We start from the raw sequence: 27441 nt of genomic DNA on the forward strand, positions 1-27441 counted from the left end.
ACTACCTTACAGCCTTTTTCTCTACCTCATCAATCTTCATGAGCGGCACCCGGGTAACTGTTTAATCTTAGACCAATCATACCCAGGACCGAGGGCCAGATCACAAGAACCCACAGTCGACTCTCAACCTCCAGTACAAAAACACCATCCACGAACAACTGCAAACACATCTACTTATTAAAAACATTTTAGACCAGAAGCTGGAAAGCGGAGAGGAAAACGGCAAATCTGACTGGCCTGTTTCCTGGTTTTTCATCTTGGTGTTCTGGCAAGCACCTGCAATCAGGGGACCAGACCCTGCTGTGACAGGAGAGCTCTGGCTTCCTTGTCGACAGAATAAAAGCCTGAGATGACCGGTTTCAGTGTCTCTCTGGCCAAGTACCCTGCTTCCCTGACACTGCTGGGGACACGTGTCAACTGTCAGCAGCTCTCAGGTCAGGCTCCTGCAGGATGAGGCAGATGCTGATAGGACAGCCACAAAGCCAGGTAGCAGTGCAGTCTTCTAAAGCTCAGGTGCAGACAAAGGTCCCAGGGCCAAGTCCTGGTCCCTGTCCACCCCGAAGGATGGCAAAAACCTACCTTGCAGCTGCTGGGAAGGCTCAGACACCACAATAATTGTGTCATGGTACAGGTCTGCTGTCACAAGAGAGACGTGATCGGCCCATCTTTAACTGCTCTATGAGAGGACCGCAATGATGCTCTGCGGGTGAAGCTGCTCTGAATGTAACCCTAGACCCAGGGACTCTGGGATAATGGTCCTCAATTTACCCTCCTGCAACTTCAAAACTTGGCAAGCGGGACTAACTGGAATGCTAAACGTGAACCCAGGAGACTGTACTGGCTGTGGCACTCCTGACAGACGGGGAGGATACTAGGCTTCCCTGGGAAGTCACGCGCATCCCGTCCATCTGTGTTTACAGCAACAGGAAAGGGCCATCCAGGGGCCGGGCCTGGAAGCAGTGCCTGGGATGCTGCCCTTTAAGAGCTTGCAGAGGCCCAGCGAAGCTTCCTTTGCACACTGGCCTTCCACATCTGCGTTAGCTACAGAGCCGAACAACACAGAAGCCACCCCGCACAGGCCGCCAGACGCACTGAGAACAATCATCAAAACCATCACTTCAAACCCTCATTTCTTCTTTTGCTGTTGGCCTTTGACTTTCTATTTGTGTATGTTAGGGGGCTGGTATCAATTTCATACAAACCTGAATCTTCTCAAGTTTAACAGGCCTCACAAAAAAGCTTTGCTGACATAATGTATTCAAAACAGATTTTTAAATATCAGATTAGATCTCGGAGAAGGAAAAGTAAAGCTCCTTGGCCATTCCCACACCCCAGGGAGAAATTAAGACACCTTTAAGATATTTCCTGAACTAAGGCGCTCAGTAGTCAAGATCACCAGGCTGGGTGTGGAGGCGCATGCCTGTGATCCTAGTGATCTGGGAGGCTGAGGCAGGAGGATTTGAGAACCAGACTGGGCAACTTAGTGAGAACTGTTTCAAAATAAAAAAAAGGGCTCGGGATGTAGCTCAGTGGTGATGAGCCTGCGGTTCAATGCCCGGTTGGGCCAGGGAAGCAGCTCAGTGGTAGAACCGCACTGGGCTCAGTCCCCAGTTCCACAAAAATAAAAAGAAAAGAAGACTAGAGCTGGCTCAGTCCACGGCCACTGCAGTAGCATCTGCAGTTCAGGTACGTTTCTGAGGGGACGACGTTACCTTTGGATGAAAGCGTAGCAAAACTGCAGCACAGGAATATCCACCAGGGGCGACTTCTGAAAGTTAAAAGTGAAACCAATTACTCCAAGCTGGGAGCAGATAAGCCCGATTTTCAAAGCATTCAAACACAAACTGAAACAGCTCTGTATCCTAACAAAGCAAAGGTTTTAGCTAAAGAATCTTTCAGATAAAACAAGACACAAGATAGTAAAATTTGGCATTATAATTGAACCTCCCCAAACAGAAAACGTGGGCTGGTGTGGACCCTAATAAATCCACATGCTTAGCTACAGACAGGGCACATGAGCAATTCCAACTCTTTTTGACACAGATTCCCGCAACACCAGCCCATGGTCTCCCCAAATCCCAAGTGTCTAGAACTCCTTAGTGGCTGTGAAACAATTTCCCCGGTTTCTTTGTAAAAAGTTATTTTAGAAGCTGAGCTAATAAACTAAACAAAAGGTAGTTTTAGCATTTGGAATGCTAAAACCCAGTCTGCCAGATGACATCTAGCTCCTTCTAAGCCCTGGACTAAACAGGAAGTTGCCGTTATCTGTAGACATTCAAGTAATGGGAGGGTACAAAGCCCACAGGTGCCTCTCGCTGGTCTGGGCAGGCCACCGCAGGGCCCTCTCCTGTACACTTCCTATGCTTCTGCCACCCCAGAGCCAGGGTAGGCATGAGCCACCCTCAGGGAGCGTCATTTCCTGACACCAGCCACGGGCTGAGTCCTAAACCGCTGCTGGCTGAGGGTGTGGCTGCCTTCCCACCCCCTCCATCCCTCTGGCCTAAACTGCTTTAATGTTCATGAACGGGAAGGAACGGCAACAGGGGACGACATGTTCTTGGGAGATGCTGGGCCAGAGTGCTGGCAAATGCTGCAGATGTTGTCTGTGTTCTTGTACATCCTTAGCCCTTGGCTGGTGCCACAACCAGCCCTCGCAGTGTTACATTTTAGGGTAGCTTCTCTTCTTTTCCCACTTATTTTCCAACCTAGGTCATTAGGACCCAGAACTTGGACCAAGGGCAGGAACCCTTTTGCAAGGACTAGTATCCCCAGCAGGCAATGCAGAGTTGACTTTTCCACAGACACTGGAAGGGACCAGGGCCTTGAGCATACAACTGGCTGCAGCCCACAGCGGCCAGGCCCTTGGCCCAGACATTTCTGCGGAGGGCCCTGGGCTATGTGTGAGAGGCCCCTCCAGAGAAGACCAAGGCAGGACGACCACAACGAGATCTCTAGCCCCAGCAGTACGTCTATAAAAACTGCCAAAGATGAGATGATCAGTAGTCAGTTTTCCCACTACGGGGAAAAGATGACGGAATGTCACCGCCCGCAGCAATAGTCCCGTGGATTTTGTTACTGCCCGCAGCAACAATTGCGCGGGTATTTATCGGAGGTGGACTGGAAACGAACTACTTCTACTATCTTTCTCTAGTGGGCTGCTTTCTTGCTTGTTTACTCCCTAGTTTATAGAGGAAGAGAGGCTTTGAGAGGAAAGAGAGAGAAAGGCTTTGTATAAGAGAGAGTCTTTGCTTGAGAGAATCTTTGCTTATCAGAGAGGCTACACTTTCAGAGATCTATATCTTCTTAGAGTCCTGCATCCTGCAAACTAAAGGTGCATGCTATCAGAGGTGCTTCTTCTGTGATCTGCCACCTGCCTTCTGCGATCTATCAGAGGTGCTGCTTATCCATGCTTATGCGTGGTGCTTCCTATAGGTGTGTCTTATATACCTAAGGCAGCCAATCAGTTTAGGATTAAGTAGCATGGTTGGAGCGGGCACCACAGTACCAATCAAGAAAGAATGAGGACTATCTGTTGACCACTAGCACAAAGGAGACATTAACTAATTAGGCAAAGGTAGATCACGCCGTGTTAACACTATGTGCCACCTCTTAGCTCAACGCCAGCCGCCATCTTAGGGTTACCCAAACATGTCTTCTGCATCTGGAATCACCTGAGTGATGTAATTACTATCAGTAAAGCAGTTCATTTGGTGGCCCGTACGGGGAAAAAGAAAAAAGGAAAAAGAAAAAGAAAGCCCAGATAAAGATAATAGAAGCAGCTCAGTTTCTAGATGAAAGCAGCCCACTAGAGAAAGGTAGTAGAAGTAGTTTGTTTCCAGTCCACCTCTGATAAATACCTGAGCAATTGTTGCTGCAGGCGGTAACAAAATCCGCGGGACTGTTGCCGAGGGCGGCGACAAAGGAAAATAATTTTATGATTCTCAAATGATTCAGCTTTTGCTCACTAGTCCCTGAAATTGAGGTAGCAGAGAAGAAATAAAAACACAGGTGGAAGAGATGAAAGGACAAGGAAAATAGAACATTAATCTAAAGCCCTGAGCTGAAGTTCCACAGGCCTCTCCTCCCAAGCCGGCTCTTCTTCTAGGCATGTCACTCCCAAATCTCTGGGAAATCTGTAAAACCTTAGAGTTACTGTAAATACACTCACTTATGAAAATTACCCTGTATACTATTGATTAGCCTACATAATAAACAGATTACACAAAGAGCCACCTGATATCTTAAGAAAGCTATCCTCTGGGGTACTCTCCAATGTCATCTACTGATCAGAAAACGGAGATCAGGCCAGCCTAGGATCCCGAGACCAGACTCCTGTGAACTGTCTTTGATCACCAGGTTACGTCCTCCCACATACCCTCCCCCATGTCCACCCTCACATCATTTCTAAAAAAGGAGCCTAAGATCCCCAAAGTGTCTCTCACTCTCCATGTGACCATATTCTCACGTGAAGTGTGCCCTTGCTTTCCCAAATAAGTCTCCCTGCCTCTGACTGACACATCCTTAAATTCACTTCTGTGACATTTGTCAAGAATCTCACTCATCCTGAGTGGAGGGAGGAGCCACCCCCTGTCTGGGAACTCCTTGAACCTGTGCTGGTGACAATGTTCCCTTAATATCTAAAAACAATTTCCTTCTTTTTTCTTTTCTTTCTTCTTTTGTTTTGTCTTTTTATTTGTTTTAATAAGTTATACATGACAGCAGAATGTCGATTCATCGTACACAAATGGAGCACAACTACTCATATCTCTGGTTGTCCATGACGTAGTCACACCGTTCATGTGATCATATAAGTACCTAGGGTGATGATGTCAATCTCAGTCCACCATCTTTCCCACTCCTCTGCCCCCTTCCCTCTCCTCACTCCCCTCTGCACAATCCAAAGTTCCTCCATTCATCCCCTGCCCCACCCCATGGATCAGCATTAGCATATCAGAGAAAATATTTGGCCTTTGGTTTTTTGGGATTGGTTTATTGCACATAGCATAATATTCTCCAACTCCATTGAATGGGGTTGAACCTGGGGCCTCACAATTGCTAGACAAGCACTCTGAACTGAGCTAAACCCCCATCCCTGAACTGTGTATTTTTATGTATTTTGCCATGTTACCATGGCAAAATGGTAACACTATTTTACATAGTGTTATTCTTATAGATTTTTGAACGACAATGCACATGGTAAAAATGTTTTATTGTATGAAAAGGAAATCTGGCCTGGGATGTGGCTCAGTGCTAGAGTGCTTGCCTAGCGTGCACAAGGCCTTTATGAAAATGCCATAATTTTATTCTCCTTTAAGGCTGAGTACTATTCTGTTATGTGTATATACCACAGTTTTTTGATCCACTCATTTATTGAAGGGCATCTAGGTTGGTTCCACAGCTTAGCTAATGTGAACTGAGCTGCTGTAAACATTGATGTTGGGCTGGGGTTGTGGCTCAGTGGTAGAGCACTTGCCTAGCATTTGTGTGAGGCACTGGGTTTGATTCTCAGCACCACATAAAAAATAAATAAAGATACCGTGTCCATCTACAACTAAAAATATAGAAAGAATAAACTTTGATGTGTCTGCATCGCTGTAGTGTGCAAATTTTAAGTCTTTTGGGTATAGACTGAGGAGTGGGATAACTGGGTCAAATGGTGGGTCCGTTCCAAGTTTTCTAAGGAATCTCCACACTGTTTTCCAGAGTGGTTACACTAATTTGCATTCCCACCAGCAATGTATGAGTGTACCTTTTTCCCCACGTCCTCACCAACATTTATTGTTGCTTGTATTGCCATTCTGACTGGAGTGAGATGATGTTTTAGAGTAGTTTTGATTTGCCAAAAACAAAAAGAGAAAAGATAGCCTCTTCAACAAATGGTGCTGGGAAAACTGGAAATCCTATGTGACAAAATGAAATTAAATCCCTTTCACCCTGCACAAAACTCAATTCAAAGTGGATCAAGGACCTAGGGATAAGACCAGAGAGACCCTGAACCTAATAGAAGAAAAAGCAGGCCCAAATCTTCATCATCCTGGCTTAGGACCTGACTTCCTTAACAAGACTTCCAAAGCACAAGAAATAAAATCAAGAATCAATAAATGGAATGGATTCAAACTAAAAAGCTTCTTCTTAGCAAAGGAAGCAATCAATAATGTGAAACGACAGCCTACTGAGTGGGAGAAAATCTTTCCCACATGCACATCAGATACAGCACTAAGGTCCAGGAAATATAAAGAACTCAAAAAATTTACCACCAAAAAAACAAATAACCCAGTCAATAATTGGGTTAAGGAACTGAACAGACACTTCAAAGAAGAAGATATACAATCAATCAACAAATACATGAAAATGTGTTCAATATCTCTCTTTCTCTCTCTCTCTTTCCTTCCTCTCTCTTTCCTTCTTCCCTCCTTCCCTCTTCTCTCTCTCTCTCTCTTTTTTTTTTTTTTAAAGTAGAACAGATGATTTAACTAAGGGTCTTGCCCATGCTAGGCAAGCACTCTAGCACTGAGCCTCGTCCCAGGCCAGATTTCCTTTTCATACAATAAAACATTTTTACCATGTGCATTGTTGTTCAAAAATCTGTAAGAGTAACACTATTTTACCATGGCAAAATACATAAAAATACAGTTTGGCACTGGGGGTTTAGCTCAGTTCAGGGTGCTTGTCTAGCAATTGCGAGGCCCCAGGTTCAACCCTGTTCAACAGTGATGAGTAAATTCGTGCTGCTGGGCAGCCATCACCATCCCCCTCCTCCAGAATGCTCGCACCTCCCAAATCTGCACTGTGTCTGTGAGTCTGTCTACTCTGGACACTTCATGGAAGAACCATACAGTGTCTGTCCCCTTGTGACTGTCATGCTGTACCCAACACAGTATCCTCAAGGGTCATCCATGCTGTAGCATGTGAGGCTGTCCTTCCTCTCTTAGGCTGGGTGCCTTTACATGCAGGAATACACCTCATTTTGTTGATGCATTCATCCGCTGATATATACTTGGGTTGTTTCTTCCTTTTAGTGCTCATTGTTGTTTAAATATCTGTAGGAGTAATACTATATGTATGTATATATATATGTATGTATGTATTTATTCATTTATTTATTTGATACTGGGGATTGAACTCAGGGGCACTCAACCACTGAGTCATATCCCCAGGCTATTTTTGTATTTTATTTAGAGGCAGGGTCTCACTGAGTTGCTTGTGGCCTCGCCAAGTTGCTGAGGCTGGCTTTGAACTTGCAATCCTCCTGCCTCAGCCTCCTGAGTTTCTGGGAGTATAGGCATGGTCACCACATCAGGCACAGTCCTCTCTCTCTCTCTCTGTATATATATATATATATATTTTTTTTTTTCTTTTTTGCGGTGCTGGGGATTGAACCCAGGGCCTCGTGCCTGTGAAGTAAGCACTCTACCAACTGAGCTATCCCCCCAGTCACAGTCCTTTATTTTTAAATATCACTTTCCATTGTATTACTTTCGTTTAGGAGATTCTCCTTAAAATTTTGCTAACTACAATTTTAAATTATTTGATAGAATGCATTTATTTCAAAATTGAGTTATTTCAAGACATTTACATGAAATATCTAGAGTAGTAGAACTCCTTTACTTCAAGGTTGAAATGAATCCTTGGTTTCTATCAAATTTATTAACGAAGAGCCAACAGCTTCTACACTTTCGGTGAAGAGTTCTGCTTTGGTTATACAAAAACCTCTAAGGGTCTAGAAATATCAACCTTCGATGTCTGTCCTATGTAAAAGGGAAAAAGGTCTTGATACAGCATGGAGCCCGAGGTCCTGCGCAGATGTGAAGCAGAGCAAACACGGGAGCGCCACAGTTCGAGCGCACCCCGCTGGCGCCTCCCGCCTCACTGCGCCACACAAACTTCCTCCTTCTCTTGAGTGTGGAGCATGAGTTATTCCTCCAGGTCCCCTCCCTGACCAAGCCTCGACCTCGGCTTACAGACCACAGCCTGCCTGACCTGTATCCCCACTCCCAGGGGCACCCCTGCCCTCCACCCCAGTAATTCCAGTTACTGAGGCTGAGGCCGGAAGATGGCAATTCTAGCCAGCCTCGGAATTTAGCAAGAACCCGTTTCAATATACAACAACAAAAAGGGTTGGGATAGCTGAGTGGCAGAGTGCTTGCCTAGCACGCCTGAGGCCCTGGGCCCTGGGCCCTATCCCAAGTACTGCCACACAAAAGAAGTTCTAGCCTAGGGAATTTCCTCCAACCCCCACACTAGGAGACCCGCGCAAATGCAAACACACAGCAGTAGTTTCTAGCAGTACAGGTGGAGTCCCTTAGTCCCATTCCGCCTCCAAGTCCCTGTTGGGCAAACTCAAGGTTACCAGGAATTTACCTGCTCCTGGCCACGCCTGCCTCTAGGATCCTCACCTCCCTTTCTCAGAACATTTATTTATAAAAAGCTCCTAATTACACATGCTTCCCCTGTCCCTTCGAGACGCCATCCTTCTCCTACAAAACAGGAGTTCTTTCTCAAGGACCTTGGAATCATCCCTTTGAAGTAGAATGGCCCAAAAGGTCAGGGCCTTCGGCCCCCAGTCTGTGGAGGGTAGGAGCCTGCCCACCCTGAGCACCCGTCAGCAACCCAGCAGACCCTGATCCGTCAGTTGCTCGGCCCTCGCTGCTCTTCGGTAACATCCACCTCCCGACTCTGCCTGAGCCCGCTTGTCTCCCACCCTCCTCGCTGCTTCTCCCTTCAGTTCTCGCTGCGCAAACCTTCCCTATGCAGCAGTTACTGAATACACCTGCTCACACCACCTTTGACCAGCGGCCGACATTGTTTATCTCTGTCATCGCCTGTTAGGCTGTAAGTTGCTTGAGGCAGGTGACATCTCCCTTTTCTAAAGACTTTGTTCCCTGTGGTGCCCAGAAAGTGCCAAGAATCTGAGCACCAGGTAGCGTGCCCTGCAGCAGGGACTCGGAGACACAGCCCGAGCGCATCTGCTGCCTCCTTAAAGCAGGACACCTCCACGGCACGTTCCTCCTGAACACTGTTGCTGGGAAGCGGCTTTAGGAAGACCATGCGTCTGCAGATGCCCCGGCGCCACGCAGGTCCTGGGCTCCTCACCTCGTCCCCTTTGATTGGCAGTGGCCTCTTCACCACCTCCTTCACCAGGTGCAGCACTGTGTCTGTCTGCAGGGTGCTGAGTGCACAAATCAAGTCCACCAGGGTGAGCTGGGACGCACTTGCCACTGGGACTATCTGCACAGAAAAAAATAATTCCTTGGAAGTTTGAGAGAAAACAAAAATAAAAGACAGCAAAAAGTATGTTATGGTTGCTGTTCCTGAGAGAGAAATCCGCTTTAACCGTTTGACGGACAGTTCCTGTTGTACTGGGTAAGGGCTTCATCGAGGGAAGCACTCAGCCCCAGGAGCATTCACCGTGGCATAAGTCGGGGCAAAAGCTGGGTGCTGGGGACAACACTGTGAAGTCTGAAACGAGAAAGCATTCTGGGGCCGAGGGTGTCTGGAAACAGACTGAATTCGTCCCCCAGAACCTGAAATGGACAATGGCCTTCTCATGCTCAGAGTGGAGACGAGGGAGGCTGTGACCCTCTCCCAACTCTTTCTCCAATCTACCCCTCCATCTCTAACAGCCTCTCTTTTGGTATTTTAAATTCTAAAGAAAGCCCTCGGTGATATTTTCTCTTCTCCTCAGTTAAAAATATAATGTGTTGTGCTGGCCGTAGCAGAACACACCTGTAATCCCAGCTGCTCAGGAGGCTGAAGGCAGGAGGATCACGAGTTCAAAGCCAGCCTCAGCAACTTGGCGAGGCTCTAAGCAACTTAGTGAGACCAGTCTCACCAAGAAAGGGTCAGGGATGTGGCTCACAGTCTATGTGCGCCCCTGGGTTCAATCCCCAGTACCCAAACAAAACAAAACATGTTTATCTAAAAGGGTGATATAAGCCGAGGTACATGCCTGTAATCCCAGTGGCTCGGGAGGCTAAAGCAGGAGCATTACAAGTTCAAAGCCAGCCTCAGTAACTTTGCAAGACCCTAAACGACTCAGTGAGACCCTGTTTCAAAATAAAAAAATTTAAAAGGGCTGGGGATGTGGCTCAGTGGTTAAGCACCCCTGGGTTCAATTCCTATTACCAAAAAAATAAAAGGGCAACAGAGGTGCTGGCCCCATAAGTCCTGGCTCTTCTTATGGTAAAGAACCTGTGAGGCACCCCACAGGTGCTAAGGAGAGTGCCTAGGCCCCAACTGCTGGCTCTTCCTCAGAGCAGGAGCCTGCCCTGACCAGGAGGCAGGCGCACTGCGGGGTTCCCAGGAGGAGGGACCTACACCTCTGAGGGAGGTTCCAGGTAGAACAAAGACTGTGCTGGTGTTGAGAAGGTAAACCGAGTTCTGGAGGACTTCCTGACCCATGAGTCTATGGACAAAATGCAAACAGAAGTTATCTTGGGTATAGTGACATGACTTCGTTTTTCTCTATTGTTTGGACAAGTGTTATTTTTACACATTAAATATGTGGTGAGATGTCACTAGGATGAGGGAATGACCCACAGGAAGGACAATGAACCATTTCTTAAGCCAGGTGGCAGATTCATGGGTGGTTTTAAAATTCCATAAGACGTACCTGTTATGGAAAGTAGAGGGGGAACTATTAGAGAATAGGCCAGGGGCCAGGGGAGCAGGGAGAGGACGGTGGCGGGCAGGGGTAGGACATGACCAAAGTATATGCTACAATGAACCTCTTTCCATATAATTGATATGTGCTAATAAAGAAGTACACATTGTCCACACCCTTGTAGGTATGTCAGAAACCAGAAGGCAGGGATGGGACCCCCCCTCTCCACCCAACCCATTTTGAGATGTGACTGTATCAACCGATGCGTTAAAAATGGCGAAGCTAACTCAACAATTCCCCATCTGACTTGCAACGTCGCCTGTGATTCCAACAACCCTCCAGTGTTTCTTTTTTGGTATTGAGGACTGAACTCAGGACACACTAATCCAGCAGCCCTTTTTATTTTCATTTTTTATTTTAAGACAGGGTCTCATTAAGTTGTTCAGACTGGTTTTGAACTTGAGGTCCTCCTGCCTCAGCCTTCTCAGTGGCGGGAGTACAAGCATGACCAGCGCTCCTCGTCCGCAGCTGCTGCTGCGTGGAGGAAGTGTGCTCCTTCCGCAGTTAACTCTACCTTTGTCTTACTGTGCCGCTGAGCCTTCTTTCTGTTCCATACGGCTGCAACTGCTGCTGTTAGCTGAACCCCCAGGGGGTCTGTCAAGGGGTTTAAGAAGTCCAAAATTATTTGTCTTATGGTCTAGAAAATAGAAAAAAAAGTTACTGCAGAATAATAGCAGGGCTTCAATGTAAGATGCATTTGGCCACCACCTACTGTAAGCAATGAGAGCAGGACCTGTCACACGAGTGCCCCAACACCATCCCAAGCACCCCATGGCTGAGAGGATCCAGGAAGCACCCTTCCAAGGAAAAGGATGTATGATGGGGTATGCCTCCCACAGAGGGAAGGCTCAATGCATGGCCAGGGTGGAGGGACATGGCCAGCTGAGTTGAGCTGAGGTGATCAGGAGTCTCAGGAGATGATGAACATGCCCCAGTTGTCAGTCAAGGGCCATCTTATTTTTACTTTTTCGTGGTGCTGGGGATGGACTCCAGGGCCCTGTGCATGCGAGGCAAGGGCTGCGCCACTGAGTTGCACCTGCACCCCTGGCAAGTCTTGAAGAAATCATGCAAAGCTTCCACAGACATTAAGAGAAACCCAGGAGGCCAGGCCAGCACTTTGCACCTAGGAACCTGCAGCCTGAGCTGGTCTCCTGCAGCTGGGACTGGCTTACAGCCATGTGGAAAGCTCATTCTCCACTTCTAGAAATAAGGGCCATTGAATCAACTGCATTATTAACATAGTTTAAAATACACGGTGACTTGGCCCTAGATGTCACCCAGCTCCCTCCCTTTGGCCCTCCTGAGCTCCCAGGTACCCAGCTCTGCAAACCTGCGGCTCTCCTGCTCCACCCTCAACAACTCCCACCTGGGTCTCTGCTCAGCCACTCTGCCTGGGAACTTAAGACCAAGTCCTGTTCCTGTTACACACTGTCACAGCACCCTGCCTCTCCTTGAAGTGCTTCCCTTCATCATCAGTCCTTGCCTCTGCCACAAGAGCAGAGACCTCATGTCTCCTCCACCTGCAAAACAGGGCCTGGCTCACAGCAGCAGGCAGAGAAGTGATTCCTGGGTGACTGTGAACTTTCTGACCAGGTTTACTTCACATCGGACACAACTGAGCCTGGCACAGAGCTGTCCTCTCCATTGTAGCAGGTTTCTTCTCTAGAAAGACCACTGGGAGCCCCACGCCACTGCCCTGGGTGCTTCAGGGAGGTGGAAGCTAAGTATTCAATAAGAGGATCCAAGATGGCAGACTAGAGGGAGGCTGCGTTCCTTGTCACTCTGTAACTTAGGTTTCAAGCAGAGGATATCTGTTTCTCAGTGAGTCAGTCTTTGCTGCTTATCGATCCCCTACTGTTTACCCCATTTGTCCACTGTGATCACCGGCAGTCTGCCAGCATATTGACTACTTTTTAAATTTTTATTTTTATTTATTTATTTTTGCGGTGCTGGGGATTTGAACCCAGGGCCTTGTGCTTGCAAGGCAAGCACTCTACCAACTGAGCTATATCCCCAGCCCTTGACTACTTTTTGATGAAGATTGCTCACTGCTGCCTATCATCCGCCATTTGCCTGCCTATTGCTTGCCCATCGCCTGCCTTTCACCTACCCACCATCCACTGCCCAAGGTCCACCTGCTGATTGTCTGCCAGTAGACTGACTGCAGACCGCCATTCAATTGCCAGCTGCCTGCTGTTGCCTGGAAGTTCACCGTCACAGAACCTGTCACACGTGGTTACGTGTGGCTGCCGCCATTTTGAGACAACAGCCAGGACCTGTAGGATCCCCGGATGGACTGACTGAGCCTCATCTCCAAGACCCCTCAGCCCAAACGTCCACACCCTGCTTCCAGGACCCCCAGCCAACCATACCCACACCCGAGCTGCAGCTCCCCATTTGCCAACACATTTGGAAGCCAGAGTGGCCATCTTGGATTACCCTGGAAGTGGTAGCTCCCATCTTTAGGTGGGGCAAATCCCATCCTGAGGCACCTGCTGGAGACTTGTCATTGTCAGGCACCTTTCATGCATCAGGCTACTGAAGACTGGGAGGTTTGAATTCTATATGACTGTTATAGTGTAGTTTTTTGTTTTTTTTTTTTTAATTCTTATTTTTTTCTCCTTTTTGAAAAAAATTTAAGTTTTTATTTCTTTACTTTTTTTGCCCTATTTTCCTTTTGTTTACCTCTTTCCTCAGTCTCTTTCTCCCTTTTCTCAGGCTAACAACCAACTTCTTTTGATTACATTTTCACTCCTTCTACAATCTAGAACTTCTATATACTCTTTTCCTATCCCACTAACAGTTACATTCTACACCCCTCCCTGTTCCTTTGTCCTCTATTAGAAACTGCAGACTTAATTGCAAATCTATTTGTTATACTGTAGATAATAATTGAACTCATTCTGTTTATTATGACAATATTGTTAATGTCCTCATTGGGGCTATTTGGTTTAGGGTTGCATATTGTCTGTATTGGGCGCTGCTAATATTGATCTCCCCCTTAAAGAAGAGGTTTTGGAAACCTACGGGGTCACGAAAAGCCTATAGTGGGGAAACTGCAATACCCCAGATCTGCACTGCTATAGGGGAAAATATGTGAACAACATGAAAAAACAAGGGAAGAAAATGATCCAAACAAACCGAGATTCTATATTAATAGGATCCAGAGACAGCATGGTAGAAGAAATGTCAGGAGTTCAGAATATACATAATTAAAATGATTTGAGAAATAAAGGATGAGATAAGAGAGCAAATGCAGGCAATGAATGATCACTCCAATAAGCAGTTGAAAGAGCAACTGTAGGAAGCAAAAGATCATTTCAACAGAGAGATTCTCAAAAAAAAAAAAAAAAAAAAAAACAAACAAACAAATCCTTGAAATGAAGGAAACAATAAACTAAATATAAAACTCGATGGAAAGCATCACCAACAGACTAGACCACATGGAGGACAGAACCTCAGACAATGAAGACAAAATATTTAATCTTGAAAATAAAGTTGCCCAGAGAAGATGGTAAGAAATCACAAACAGAATCTCCAAGAACTATGGGACATCATGAAAAGGCCAAATTTAAGAATTATTGGGATTGAGGAAGGCCTAGAGAAACAAGCCAAAGGAATGAACAATTTATTCACTGAATTATTATCAGAAAATTTCCCAAATCTGAAGAATGAAATGGAAAATCAAATACAAGAGGCTTACAGAACACCAAATGCACACAATCACAACAGATCCACATCAAGGCACATTATAATGAAAATGCCTAACATACAAAAAATTGTATATATGGGATTTTGAAGACTGTGAGAGAAAAGCGTAAGATTACATATAGGGAGAAAACAATACGAATATCAGATTTCTCAGCCCAGACTCTAAAAGCTAGAAGGGCCTGGAACAACAAATTTCAAGCTCTGAAAGAACATGACTGCCATCCAAGAATCCTATATCCAGCAAAACTAACCTTCAGGTTTGAAGACAAAAATCCTTCCATGATAAACAAAAGTTAAAAGAATTTACAAATAGAAAGCCTGCACTACAGAATAGTCTCAGCAAAATATTCCATGAGGAGGAAATGAAAAACAACAATGTAGGTCAGCAAAGGGAGGAGCTATGTATTCAATAAGTATTTGGCATTACTGTCATTAATCTTTCTACTGGCTCACAAGACAGGACACTAACCTTAGCCTCATCTTATAGATGAAGAAAATGAGGCTCAGACAGGCCAAGCGCAAAGGGTTTTTGAACCTTTTAGGACAGGTTTCTATGGAAGCTTGAACTATGGCAGAATTTCCCTGTAGGGCAGTCAATCAACAGACCATCCTGGACCCTGTGCATCGTGGCACCTAAATGTAGGAATGCAGGATGGAAGAACTCCCAAGTGCTATGTGAAGGCAGAGGCCATGAGTGGACCTGGGGCACTAGACTGACAGCAGACAATTCTGAGCCACCACACATAGTAACAGAGGTGACCAGAGGCCAGGATGTGTGTTTGGACAGAGATGGGAAAACCCAGGGAGAATATACTGTAACTGTTTTGGGTTGTGTGTTCCCAATTTAATTAGAAAAAACTCAAAGCAACCTGATGCGTGCATGTTTCAAAGGTACTGCTAAGAGCTGAGCACAGAAAGAAGCAATGATTAGCAGAAATTCCTTAGAGACACAGTGAGTACTTGAATACTCCAGTCTTCAACAACCACTGATCTAACTTAAAAAAAAAAAAAAAAAGGTGAAGCCACTCACACACCCCTAATCCAGGCATACCCACAAACAGAGTGGAGACGCACACTTCCGACTCCCCCTGGATCTCCTGGTGTACATTTGCGTGGTTATCTGTGTACACCTGCCTATACATAAGTATTCCCTTGTAGGCCAATACAAGACAAAGCAAGCCATCATGGAGAAAGGCCTCTTTCTTACTTTGGTGGTTTTAAAGTAAACCGAAGAGGATCCCTTTGTGGCTCCCAGGAGATCCACAGGTCTCTTCTGAGTCTCCTCCTTCCTGAGAACATTCCAGAGAAGGGCCATGGTGTTCACGATGCGAGGCAGCTCTTCCAAAATGGCGTTTCTGGCATTTCTCAAGCTGGCGGGATCGCTGGCCACCGTGGTCTGTGAGTCAGAAGGGAAACGTGAGACTCGGCCCTGGAGGGAACTTTTCCTTTCCCGGGGCAGAGTTGCTGTGGGGTACGGTGGACCACTGGCCTGTTCCAGGCAAGCCCACATGCATGGTCTGGAAGCAGGAAGCTTCCCTAAACCAGACAACGCTTGGCTTCTTTCAAAGAGGGACAACTGGGAGGCCAATGCTACAAATTACATATTTCAAATATTCAACCAAAGCAGGGGAGGTTATCTAAGATTTAATACCAGTGAGGGCAGCGAAACAGTTACAGTATCTTGCAGCTTAGATTTCAAGAACACCATTACAGCAACTAAAAAAATACATTAAAAATACATTTATAAGCCTAAAATCAAACTAGTGGCTTTACGCTTTGTCCCATACAGTAACTGATGGAACAACGGGTAGGGGCTGAAGAAGCCCACGCATGGGGGAGCCAGCAAGTCCCCAGTCACATCACATCACTTACACAGTTACATGCCACATACATGCTTGCATCACTTACATGCGTGCATCTGCTCACACTGGCACCACGTGCAAGCATTTGCATACATATCTGCATCACACACATAATCTGCACACACATCTGCATGACTTACACATGTATACTCACATACATTTAACTAAAATGAAACAGTCATAACCATAATGAAGACAAAACAACATGTGAAAACTGCCTTGAATTTAGGGGAAAAAACGTACCTTTTTGCTTTGGTTGGGTTGTTCCAAAAGACAAAAATGACTAATGGTTGTCAGGCCTTCCAAAAGAGTCAGTGGATAATCTGGAGAAATGTTTTCCTTCTTGGAGGTTGCGCTTTGGTGAAGAAACAAGAAACCGGTTTTGAAAACTTTTAAGAATGAGGCCATAAAGGTTTTAATCCTATATATAAACACGACAGCCAGAGAGATGTTACTACGTTAGGTGAACCTGGACTCTCTCAGTGAAATACCATCATTAAGAATGATATGCATCTTTGGTGCTATTTTATATTCAGCTATTGGAAAAATGGTTTAAAGTGTCTTAGGGTTTCTATGAAGACAATTCATATTTTAATCTGTTTTGCAAAAATGACAGAGAGTAACTGACTTGCCCAGCAACACTGAGCTAGCCTGGGTGGCTGCAGGGAATTAAAGATAAAGGATCTGCATACTCAGTTCCTTGCTACCCCTCTTAACAACACTCAACAGGATTTGGATTAGGTTGACTTATGCTCAACTGGCATTCTTGGCAAACTGTCCATTACGGAACCATCATCAGAGCAGTAAGATGCCTTGGAGTCAAACATACCTGACGGAGAGCTTCGCGGATTCGCTTTCATATTGCTTGACCAGCTCATCTAAGTTTTTGCAAATCTGGACAATGAAGGGTGTCACGGTCCATCCCAGGGACTTTCCAAAGTAAGGCAAGGAATGTGTGACCAGGCTCACCCAGGCGGGGTGCATGCCGTAGCCGTAGGCAGGCTGCAGGCCTCTCACCACTGCTGAGACCAGCAGGCCCTGGGAGGTGAGGGGGTGTGGCTGCACGTACTGCATGGCGCCGATGGCCTGCTGGAAGTTCAGAGCCCTCTGCCACTCCCGGGACAGGTTGGGCTGGCCTTCGGCCTCCTCCAGGCCCTGGCCCAGGCGGTGCTCCAGGACGATGAGCGCCTGCAGCAGCTTGAGTAGCTCGATCTGCAGAGGGTGTTCACTCCAGATCTGGTCCTGCCCCAGGTTGATGAGACTCTCCTCGAAGAGGCTGTCCTCCAGCAGGGCCCTGCCCCGGTCAGTGGCCAGCCCGTAACGCTTCTGGCTGGTGTACATGGACGCTGACAGGGAGAGCAGGACAAACTCCTGGACCTTGCACCTCTGCAGGAGGCTATGGATGAAGTCCACATTCTTCCCGTCCGAGGACTTGGCCACCGAGACCAGCTGCGTCATTATTCTTATCAGAACCTCAACGCTTTTGACCTGCACATCGCGGTTGCCGAGGATGTCTCGGTGGGAGACCTTCAGGTAGCAGGGGTAGTAGGACCGCAGGAAGCTCAGGCAGAGGTAGGTGAGGAGCTCGATCAGGAGAGAGTGGGGGCACACGTTGGGGGCCTGGGTCTGGAGCTTTCCATAGAAACTCTGGCCAATGAGGGCCTCCTGGTGGCGAGTGAGGAGGTTGGAGATGAGGTTGAGGTGCGCCGTGGAGCTGGTGTCCATGCTGGTCTTGGACACGGCCTCGATAAACTCCTTCGGGTTGGTTTTGAGCACGGCCTCCAACACGGAGAAGGCGTACAGGACCCTCCGGGAGTCGTAGGGCTGCAGGTAGAGCAGGATGTGCTTAAACAAGGCCTCGAGCGTCTCCTGCCGCTCCCTCTGCTGCTTCAGCAGCCGAGATGTGGTCAGGGCCTGCAGCTCCAGGTCTGCCTCCTCATCGCTGGAGAAGGACTCTGAGGCCTGGGTCTTGTCCGAGTCTGCCCGCACCAGGCTCAGTTTGGCATTGGACTTGAAGCTCTCTGGCTGGAAGGCTGCCAGCAAGGCCGAGCGCTTGGGGTATACCCTGCCCCCCACGGAGATGGGTGCACAGCAGCTCTCCTCGTGGCTCAGCTCCTGTGGGTCGTGGGAGGGGGACGAGAAGGTGGACGTGTTCTCGCTGTCCGTGTGGCCGGAGCTCGTGTCTGCAGACTCCGTGTGCTCGCTGCTGTCCGGGGCGCCAGGGCCTGTCCTGTCAGGGAGGTCCACGTAGTACGGCAGGTCTTCGCTCAGCTCGCTTCTCGGCGGGCACTGCTCCGGCTCCTTCTCCACTTCGGCCCAGATGGCTTCTCGATCAACTGTGGTGAACTGGCTCAAAGGCAGGAGTTCTTCAGAGGCTTCCTGAAGCTCAGGCGCCCCGCATGACTCTTTGAAAGAGGGTTTCTTTCTGTTAAACCAGCGATGCAAATCTTCTGGAAATTTCAAAATGACACATGACTTTAGAACACAAGGGTTAGTGATGATAAATTTGCCCTAGGGCAGTTTTTGTCTTAAAGTCAGAAAGACCAATATTAATCAAGTCCCCACATCAAATATACCACCAACGTCTAGATTACATTACAGACAAACCGCAGGTGAAAGAAAGCAGACAGATTTTGCTTTGTTTCTAAGTTCAAGGGACTGGACAATTTTGTTAATATCACCATAAAAAATTTAAGTTATCACAACTTTTGGGGGATGGCAATTTGAAAAAAATACCTATGATTTGTCCCAGGAAGTCTCTTTCCAGAAATGTATCCTATAGAAATGTCAGCAGGCTTCAAAGCTATGAGGGTAAGGGTGTTCAATGAAATGCCACTGAAGATACACTGGAATGCAAACTGAAGATCCAGAGAAGGGTGCAGTGAACAAACTGAGCACATGCAGGCAAGAGATGACTGCTCCTAGGCAGGCGCAGGGGTGCACACCTATAATCCCAGTATCTCGGAGGCCAGCCTCAGCAACTGAGCGAGGCCCTTGGCAACTTAGTGAGACCCTGTTCCAAAAAATAAAAAGCGCTGGGGATGTGGGGCTCAGTGTTAAGTGCCCCTGGGTTCACTCTCCAGTACTAAAAGAAAAACCAAAAACCACATTCCATTTTTTAATTAAGAAGTTTTCAGGGATAGAGAGTGAACCCAGGGCCGTGCACATGCTAGGCAAGCACTCAACACTGAGCTATACCCAGCCACCCAAATTCATTTATATGTCCTGATGTGAGAAATGTGCAGGACACACAAAGGGAAAATCAAGATGCAGAACAGTCTGCCAAGGGCCTTTGGGGATAGCATCTCTCACAGCGTGAGAGACAGAGAGAGTATCTGCCACACCTTTAGCACCACCAGCTCTGTCAACTGGTACTGCCAGGGACTTCCATTTGTGCTTTTACTTCTTTAGTTTTCTAATTTAAAAAAATAAGCACACTGGCAATTCCTATAATCAAAATACACAGTACTTCTAAATATTCAATTCTCTATGAATTCTGGGGATTGAACCCACGGATTCACCCATGCTAGGCAAGTGCTCTACCACTAAGCTACATCCTCAGTCCTTTTTATTAATATTTTTTTCAGTTTTATTTTGAGACAGTCTTGCTAAATTGCCCAGGTTAGATTGCAAGTTTTGAAATTGGATCAGTCTCCCAAGTAGCTGGAATTAAACGTGCACACCATGATGTCTAGCAACAAACTGGATTTTTTTTTTTTGCACTGAGGACTGAACCCAGGAATGCTTTATCACTGAGCCACATCCCCAGTCCTTTTTATTTTTTTTGAGACAAGATCTCACTAAGTTGCTGAGGCTGGCCTGGAACTTGCAATCCTCCTGCCTCAGCCTCCCAAGTCACTTGGATTACAGTTGTGCGCCACCACAACCAGCCTGGTGCCAAACATTTTCAATAAGCAGCTTTCAACAAATCTATGCCATGAACACAAGCAAGACTAAGAAAGGAGTGTAAGAATGATACAGAAACCCCTGAGCCACTGGAAGGACACAGTAATGTTCTAAAAATAAACTTCTACAGGATTATGTACGTGAGATTGGGGTGGGGAGTGCACTTATGGTTTCTTTTTTTAAAAAATAAAAATATAGGAGTTTTATTATTGAATTCTTCAAATTACTACTCCATGTTTTCCTTCTTGGTAGAAGTCTGTTTTTTTTTTTTTTTTTTTTTTTTTTTTTTTTTTTTTTTAAATCACTTAATTTACTTACTTACATGCAGTGCTGAGGATCAAACCCAGGACCGCACACATGCCAGGCAAGTGGTTACCCACTGAGCCACACGCCCAGTCCCCTTGACCAAGAAAGAGATATTTTGTAAATATGTCATAGACATGTGGAAAAGAACCCTACTTTTGTATAAGACTTAAATCTGATAAAGTGATGAGTTTTTCAGTAAATCTCCACTGGGTTTTCTGGTACTTTTACACAAATAAGCCCATCACAGTTCATGAACAACGGGCTGGCTAGACAGACGGGTGTTCTTTCAGTTTATCCAGATTTTGCTCATCCTGCTGTCTAGAATTAACATCATGGTCCAAAAGGGTTTCATTAGTTTATCATCAAAGACCACCTGCCTCGCAGGCAGGCTGCTGTCCTGCACTGGGACGGCCTTCCCATGGAAAACTCTCCCTCTGCATTTGCAAACTCTGCTTCGTCCTCCTGGTCACTCCATCTCCTTTTGGAATTGGCTTTTCCTGCTTCCACAAGTGTCTTGCTCATCAGGAGAAGGAGCACTTCGCACACGGCTGATTCGTTTTGAGCGACCCCGCCAGTTCTTTCTGCAGCTGCTGGTGCGTGCATGGCTCGGGGATCTGAGGAGACGGGGTGGTGTCATTTCAGAGCCTGTCTGGCTGTCCGACCACGCTCTTTTCACAGAAGCTTAGAACCAACTCTCCACTTTGCTCAGCACGCTGGGTACCCTTTCAGTTAAATGTAAAAGGCTGTGAAACCAGACACTTCATCTCCAGCCACCTTGTCATCGCTGTCTTCTGAAACACGTTTGCTCGGTCACTCGCCCAATGTGTTCCGTTGAACGAAGAGACCTTAGTTCTGCAGCGCTCACAGAAGCCTTTGGGAAAAGCTGCTCTAGGAATGTCTTACTTCCGTCAAATCACTATCTGAGACGGAATAAGCTTCAAGTTCCGTATTCACTTCCTCGACTATGACTTCATCATCGTCATCCTCTTCTTCATTTCTGTCCTCCGCATCTTCGTCCTCGTCCTCAACTCCATCCTCTCCTTCCTCCTCGCTCCATTTGGCTGGGGCTCCCTGCGCCTTTGGTTTCTCGCAGGGAAAGAGAAGACGGAGCACAGGCGACTCGCTGGGCAGGAGGCAGATCACTCAGGCTCCTGCAGTTGGTCGGCAGAAAACAGAGCGCGGCAGCAGCGAGGCAGCGCCGGGGGCTTCGAAAGCCACACCAGTGTGCGGCCAGGACTTGTCTCTTAAAAAGACAAACACTGAACAATGCAGTGGTTGTGAACTGTAGCCCAACTTTTAAGAAGGTGCTTAGTTTGTACTTTCAGTTTCCCTTTCTTAGAATGTGGAATAATTATAAATGTCTCCTCTTTGAGAAGGCAGGCAGCTTTCCTTTCCAAAGGAAACCAGAGCTTACAGTTCAGGTAAAGACCCTGCAAGGAGAGGAGGCCATCTCCCCTAAATCACTCACCGAGGGGAGGGGTTGCTCCTCCCTGACAAGTACTTCTGGACCAGCGGACCTCACAACCAGTGAGTTACACAAATGACTCAGGGCTCCAAGCCATCTTTGGAAAACTGCAAAGTCTAAACTGCAACTAATGAGCAGGTAATGTTAGTCCACAAACTGTGAAGCACCAATCACTGAAGTTTAAGGGAGTGGCTAGGTTTATAGAAGTTTCCTTTTCTTTCCTTAGTCCTACGTATATTCTTTTAAGTTTGTCTTAAAAATGTTTCTGGGAAAAAAAAAAAGTTTCTAAGTCAGGCACAGTGGCACATGCCTGTGATCCCAGAGACTCCAGAGGCTGAGGCAGGAGGATTGCAATTTTGAAGCCAGTCTTGGCAACTCATTGAAACTGTCTCAAAATAAATAGCAAAAGTAGAAAAGGGCTGGGGATGTAGCTCAGTGGTAACAGTGCTTGTCCAGCATGCATGAGGCCCTGGGTTCAATCCTCACTACTAGAAAACAAAGAAAGAAAAAAGACTCTACAATGCCTCTGTAAGTTCTGTGAACAACAAGGTGCATTATGTCTGCCTTTCTGATACCTGATCAACAGAATTTAATAGTTGCAAGCACCTTAGAGAACAGTCAGGAAAAACCCATTTACCTGGAGTTGAAGGTTCACAGTAAGATACTTTCATGGATAAAGTACAACCTACCAGATCACACTTAGACATTTTCAGCCACTCATACCTGGCCACCTAACTATCCCACCCCCAGAAGCCAGTGGTGGATCTGGCCAAAGTGCTACCCAGTGCATGCATGCCTCACCTGGCACCCAGAGACATAGTTGTGAGTTGGCCAAGCAGTGCAGATGCAGCTCTGGAGACACACTCTCCTTTCTTACCTTAGATACATGTGAATTATTTTCTCTAGTGAAAGAATCAAGAATCCCTATTATTATTGAAATGTGAGTCACTAATTTTTTTCATTGACAAATAACAAGTACATATATTTATGTGATATAATGTATTGTTTTCATACATGTATATGGAATTACTAAACTAAACTAATTAACATATCTCACCGCACATCTTATTTTTTTCTGTGTGTGTGACGAGAGCATTTACAATCTATTCCCATAGAGGCTGAAGGGGAAATGAGGAAATAGAGATGTTAGTCAAAGGGTATGGAGTTAATTTTGCAGGGGAGTAAGTTATGGTGAACTTTTGCACAGCATAGTGACCACAATTAATAGCAACATACTGTATAATCTGCATTTTCCCTCTAGTACTGGGGATTGAAACCAGGGCCTTACACATGCTAGGCAAGCCCTCTACCACTGAAATATATCCCCAACCCTTTTACTAAATTTTTGAGACAGGCTCTAAGTTGCCCAGGCTGGCAACAAGGATCCTCCCAACTCAGCCTCATGTATCTGAGATTATTGGCATGTGCCACTAACATCTGGATCCCAATTTTCCTTTTTTGATAACAAAATAATCTGGTTTCTCAGTGAAAACAGTATTCCCATTGTTACTTTAGTTTAGATGTGTGGTGTCCCCCAGAAGCTCATGTGTAAACAATGCAAGAGACTTAGGAAGTGAAGTGACTGGACTCTGAGAACCTTTACCTAGTCAGGGCATTGCCCCCTGCTCGGGATTACCTGGGAGGTAACCGCAGGCAGAGGAGTGGCCGCAGCAGGTGGATCATGGGGCGGTGAGCCTGTGGGGTGTTTATTTTGTCTGTGGTGAGGGGGGCTCACCACGTCCTGAGCTGCTTTCTCCCTCCACACCCTTCTGCCATGATGTTCTGCCTCACCTCAGGCCCAGGACAACGGAGCTGGCAACCTATGAACTGAGACCTTGAAACCGTGAGCACTGAATAGACTTTTCCTCCTCCAGAACTGTTCTTGTCAGGTCTTTTGGTCACAGCAATGAAAAAGCCAACTAGAACACACACTAACCAGTAGTTCTAAGTTCTAGTTCTCATGGTTCTTAGACTGTTCAAGTCCCCTTAAGTTTACAAGGTATTTTCACACTGTCTGAATCCAGCAAAGCCGCCAAGCGGGTCTAAGTCCCTAGACTGTGACAACAGGCAGCCGAGCCCTCCCCGTGCCCGGGCCCCTGCACAGCCCGCTCACCGGCTGAGTTCTCCTGCTTGAGGCAGTGGATGGAGGTCCTCTGGGTTTTGGGCTGCAGCAGCAGCAGAAGCACTGGTTCCAGGATGCGAGCCACGTCCCCCAGGGAGAGCGCACGCACCAGCCAGCCTTGGGCTGCCGCGCTGATGGCTCCGTCCGTGCAGGCTAGGCTGTCCAGCACAACGAACAAGGACCTGCAGGCAGGGGCAACACCACCAAGTCCACACCCTGCTGCCCTGCCTGCCAGTCCTGGTGTGCACACTGGGCACCTGCTGTCAACAACAGGGTCACCTGCCCCAGGAAGTTTCAGCAAGCTGGACTCGGACCCAGGCAGAGGAGGGTAAGGGGTGCGACCTTGGTTTCCCCTTGGAATGACGGGGAGAGCTTCTAACACCGAAGCCTCAGCCATGCCGGGTGCCAGGCCTGCACTTCAGACAGTGGGGTGCCTGAAAAAAGCAAAGTGGAGCAGAGTGTGCTGCGCTAACACTCACACCTTACGGTGGCCGAGGGCTCCAGGGTAGAGCATCCCAGGAGAGGTCTGGGCCTTTGCAGCTCCTAGAAAGTCCTCTCATGGGGGCCAGTTGGAAAAGCCCCCCAGGTGACTCAGGTGTGCGGAGCTTCCTCATCCACACTGAATCAAGAGAATTCCTGACATGTGCTCACGTTTCCAGGCTGACTTCCCTCAGAGGCCATGGGCACCGTGTGCAGGGGCACAGCTCACATGCAGGGGTTCCGCTCTCAGCTTCCCCCCACCTCCCCAGCCCCGCACACTGACCAGAGCCTCTGAGTCCCCGAGGCAAATCACCGCCTCACCTATCAAAGGAGCGATTGTGAGATGTCACTCGGCTGCCTTGGATCTCTCTTGTCAGGTGCCAGATCACAGAAAACCTAAACAGGGCTTCCAACCTTGTTCCCTTGATGAGAAAATAAACGAGAGTGAGGAGCTTGGATGCATAAACGAATGCTGTCTTCAGCCACAGCGAATCCCATTTCAGTGACAAATGGGCACCTCGTCACCGCCAAGGGACTCTGTTTGCATGCAGGACTTGGCCAGTGGGAAGGGGGAAACCTGCACCCTCCCACTCTTCCTGCTGTGTGCTGAAGCGCACGTTCTAGACTCCGCCTGAGCCGGTGTCTGGGTAATTCCCGAGAACTGTGGTCTAAGGACCACGCAGACTGCCGGACAGCAGCCTCCTCACGCCCTGGGGAAATGCCAGGCCCGGGGCCTTAAGGACTGAGGAGGCACACCAACCCTTAGTGAGTTCTGAAAGGACGACACATTCCTGCACCTGCCCGTTTTGGCCAACAGCCCCAGAAGCCCTGCAAGCCCTGCTGGCAGCTGGAGTGGACCTCCCGGTGGCCTTCAAGATGAGGACACAAACCTCACTGTTAGGACTCTAAAGGGGGCCCGAGCTCCCAGAGATCCTCCAGGCCTGGAGCTCTGGGGCGGCTCTGCTCGGGAACCAGGAGTCCACTGAGCCCTGGAAAGACTTCGCCTGGGTGTCTGTGAATCTGACTCGGGCACGTAGAGCGGGGTGGCCCAGCAGCGGTGGCAGGCTGGGCAGAAGCTCACCTTGTCGGGGTCCAGGAGGGCGTGGCAGATGATGTCCTCGCAGATGTTGGCCGTGGGGGCCAGGCAGTGCAGCCGGTAGAAGAGCTCCACACAGGTGATGTGATGCTCCCGCGTCTCTTTGTTGAGCTGATTCCAAAGCACGCGAGCCACCCTCTGGACGAGGAAAAGGCGACAGGCTGTGTGAACACAGGCAACCCTGTGCCTTTCCGTCAGCCCATTCCCAGCCCCGCAAGCTGGCTCTTACCTACGTTGGCTAAGTGTTCTGAAATCCTTAACACCCAGATGCACGCTGCCCACACAGAGCAAAGCCAATACCCACCAGGAGGCATCCAGGCAACAGGCAGAATTATGGTTAAATCTGGAGGTTTCTGACTGGCTAAAAGCACTGTCGCTCTTGTCTGGACATCGATGCCACTTTCAGGAAGGGACTCAACCAGAGGCGAGATCTGAAGAGTTGGAGCTTTTCAGTAAGCACATACCAAGACGCAGCCTGTGCCAGCACTTGGCAAGCCAAAGACACACCCTCTAGGGAGCCCAGTGGCTTTGAAGAGATGACCAGGATGGCCCGGTCTGCAGCTGGACACAGAGCACGTCACCATCTCGGGGTGGGCTCCAACCAGCCCCAGGCAGCACTGGGAAAGAGTGGCAGCTTGCTGGAGCTGACACACATGTGCACCCCTTGTGAGCACAGCAGCCTGCCTCAGTGTCAGCACCCAAACTGCACCCCAAATCCAGCTGTGCGCCTCTCCAGCACTGATCTTAGCTTTTAAAAGCAGGGGGTCTCCAGCAGCTGCAGTCCCCTGCAGGGCCTGGTCCCTACTCACAGGAGGGCATTCTTCCAGGTCATGGAAAGTTCCGATTTCGCAGACTGTACTATTCTAGGCACACTTTAGATCACCTGACTTTTTTTGGTTCAAGTATTTCTATTTGACAAAACTGTCTTCCCTGAACAAATGAGCCCTTAACCATCATTTTCTTATTTTTTCTCCGAGGGAAAGTAATTTCCAATGATCAAGTTACAATGAACCTTGGAAGACTTTCTGATTAAGCAAAGGAATCTCACCCCTCCTTCTAGCCCTTATGGCAAGTGCATGTATAAAATATTGCTTCTGGAAGATTTAGAAATATTTATTTTTGAACAAAGTTGAAAACAAATACTTGATGGCTGGCAAACAAATACATGTATAAAAATAAGCTGCAAGGAAATGAAAATTTTGTGTATTGATCTAACGCAAATCATACATACAATAGAAATCTCACTATACTAGTTCCTGAAAAGTTTGAGGGGAATTTTTTTCTTTTCTAGTACTGGAGAATTGAACTCAGGGTTGCTCTACCACTGAGCTATGTCCCCGGCCCTTTTTTTTTTTTTTTTAATTTTGAGACAGGGTCTTGCTAAATTGCTGAGGTTCCTCTTGAACTTGTGATCCTCCTGCCTCAGCTGCCTAAGCAGCTGGATTATAGGGTTACACCACCATGCCTGACAAAGGGAAAATATGATCTTGAAATAGAAAAGTGCAGAAAACAATGTTAACACCAGCCCTGGGCATTACAGATTTGGCATATAGAGAAGAGGTGGCACAGACCCAGGATCCTGATTCCGTCCAACGAGATGAGCCAGTGGGAGTGGGGCAGGCACTTGCAAAGGGACTAGGAACGGTGTGGCCTTTGCTCACCACAGGAGCCCTGGATGGTGGTGGTGAGCTGAGTAGCCCAAGTCAGTGGGGCCAGAGCACAGAAACAGACCCTGTCCCCACTGCTGTCCCAGGTAAGGAGCTGCCTCTTCCTCCCCATACACCCTCGGGTGTGGGTGACTGGGTGGCAGTCACCCAGTCACTTGAGGAC

The 27441-nt window shown here is 47.6% G+C and overlaps 1 protein-coding gene across 3 annotated transcripts in view; it reads right to left on the reverse strand.

Annotated features, from left to right (window-relative positions):
* The window catches only part of DOP1B (DOP1 leucine zipper like protein B), a 109813-nt gene that overhangs the window by 27790 nt on the left and 54582 nt on the right, over positions 1-27441 (reverse strand). For all 3 annotated transcript variants that reach the window (XR_013766542.1, XM_079156003.1, XM_079156002.1), the window contains exons 16-24: positions 25597-25749; positions 24837-24937; positions 24027-24217; positions 17066-18686; positions 16480-16591; positions 15582-15770; positions 11178-11300; positions 9094-9228; positions 1713-1768 (exon numbers count right to left, since the gene is read on the reverse strand). Coding sequence is in view for 2 of the 3 variants with exons in the window: in XM_079156003.1 (XP_079012129.1) it covers positions 1713-1768; positions 9094-9228; positions 11178-11300; positions 15582-15770; positions 16480-16591; positions 17066-18686; positions 24027-24217; positions 24837-24937; positions 25597-25749 (2681 nt within the window). In the remaining variant the exon portion in view is untranslated. The remainder of the gene's footprint in view (positions 1-1712; positions 1769-9093; positions 9229-11177; positions 11301-15581; positions 15771-16479; positions 16592-17065; positions 18687-24026; positions 24218-24836; positions 24938-25596; positions 25750-27441) is intronic.

The sequence above is a fragment of the Sciurus vulgaris genome (assembly GCF_902686455.1).
Source record: "Sciurus vulgaris genome assembly, chromosome: 10".
Lineage (NCBI taxonomy): Eukaryota > Metazoa > Chordata > Mammalia > Rodentia > Sciuridae > Sciurus > Sciurus vulgaris.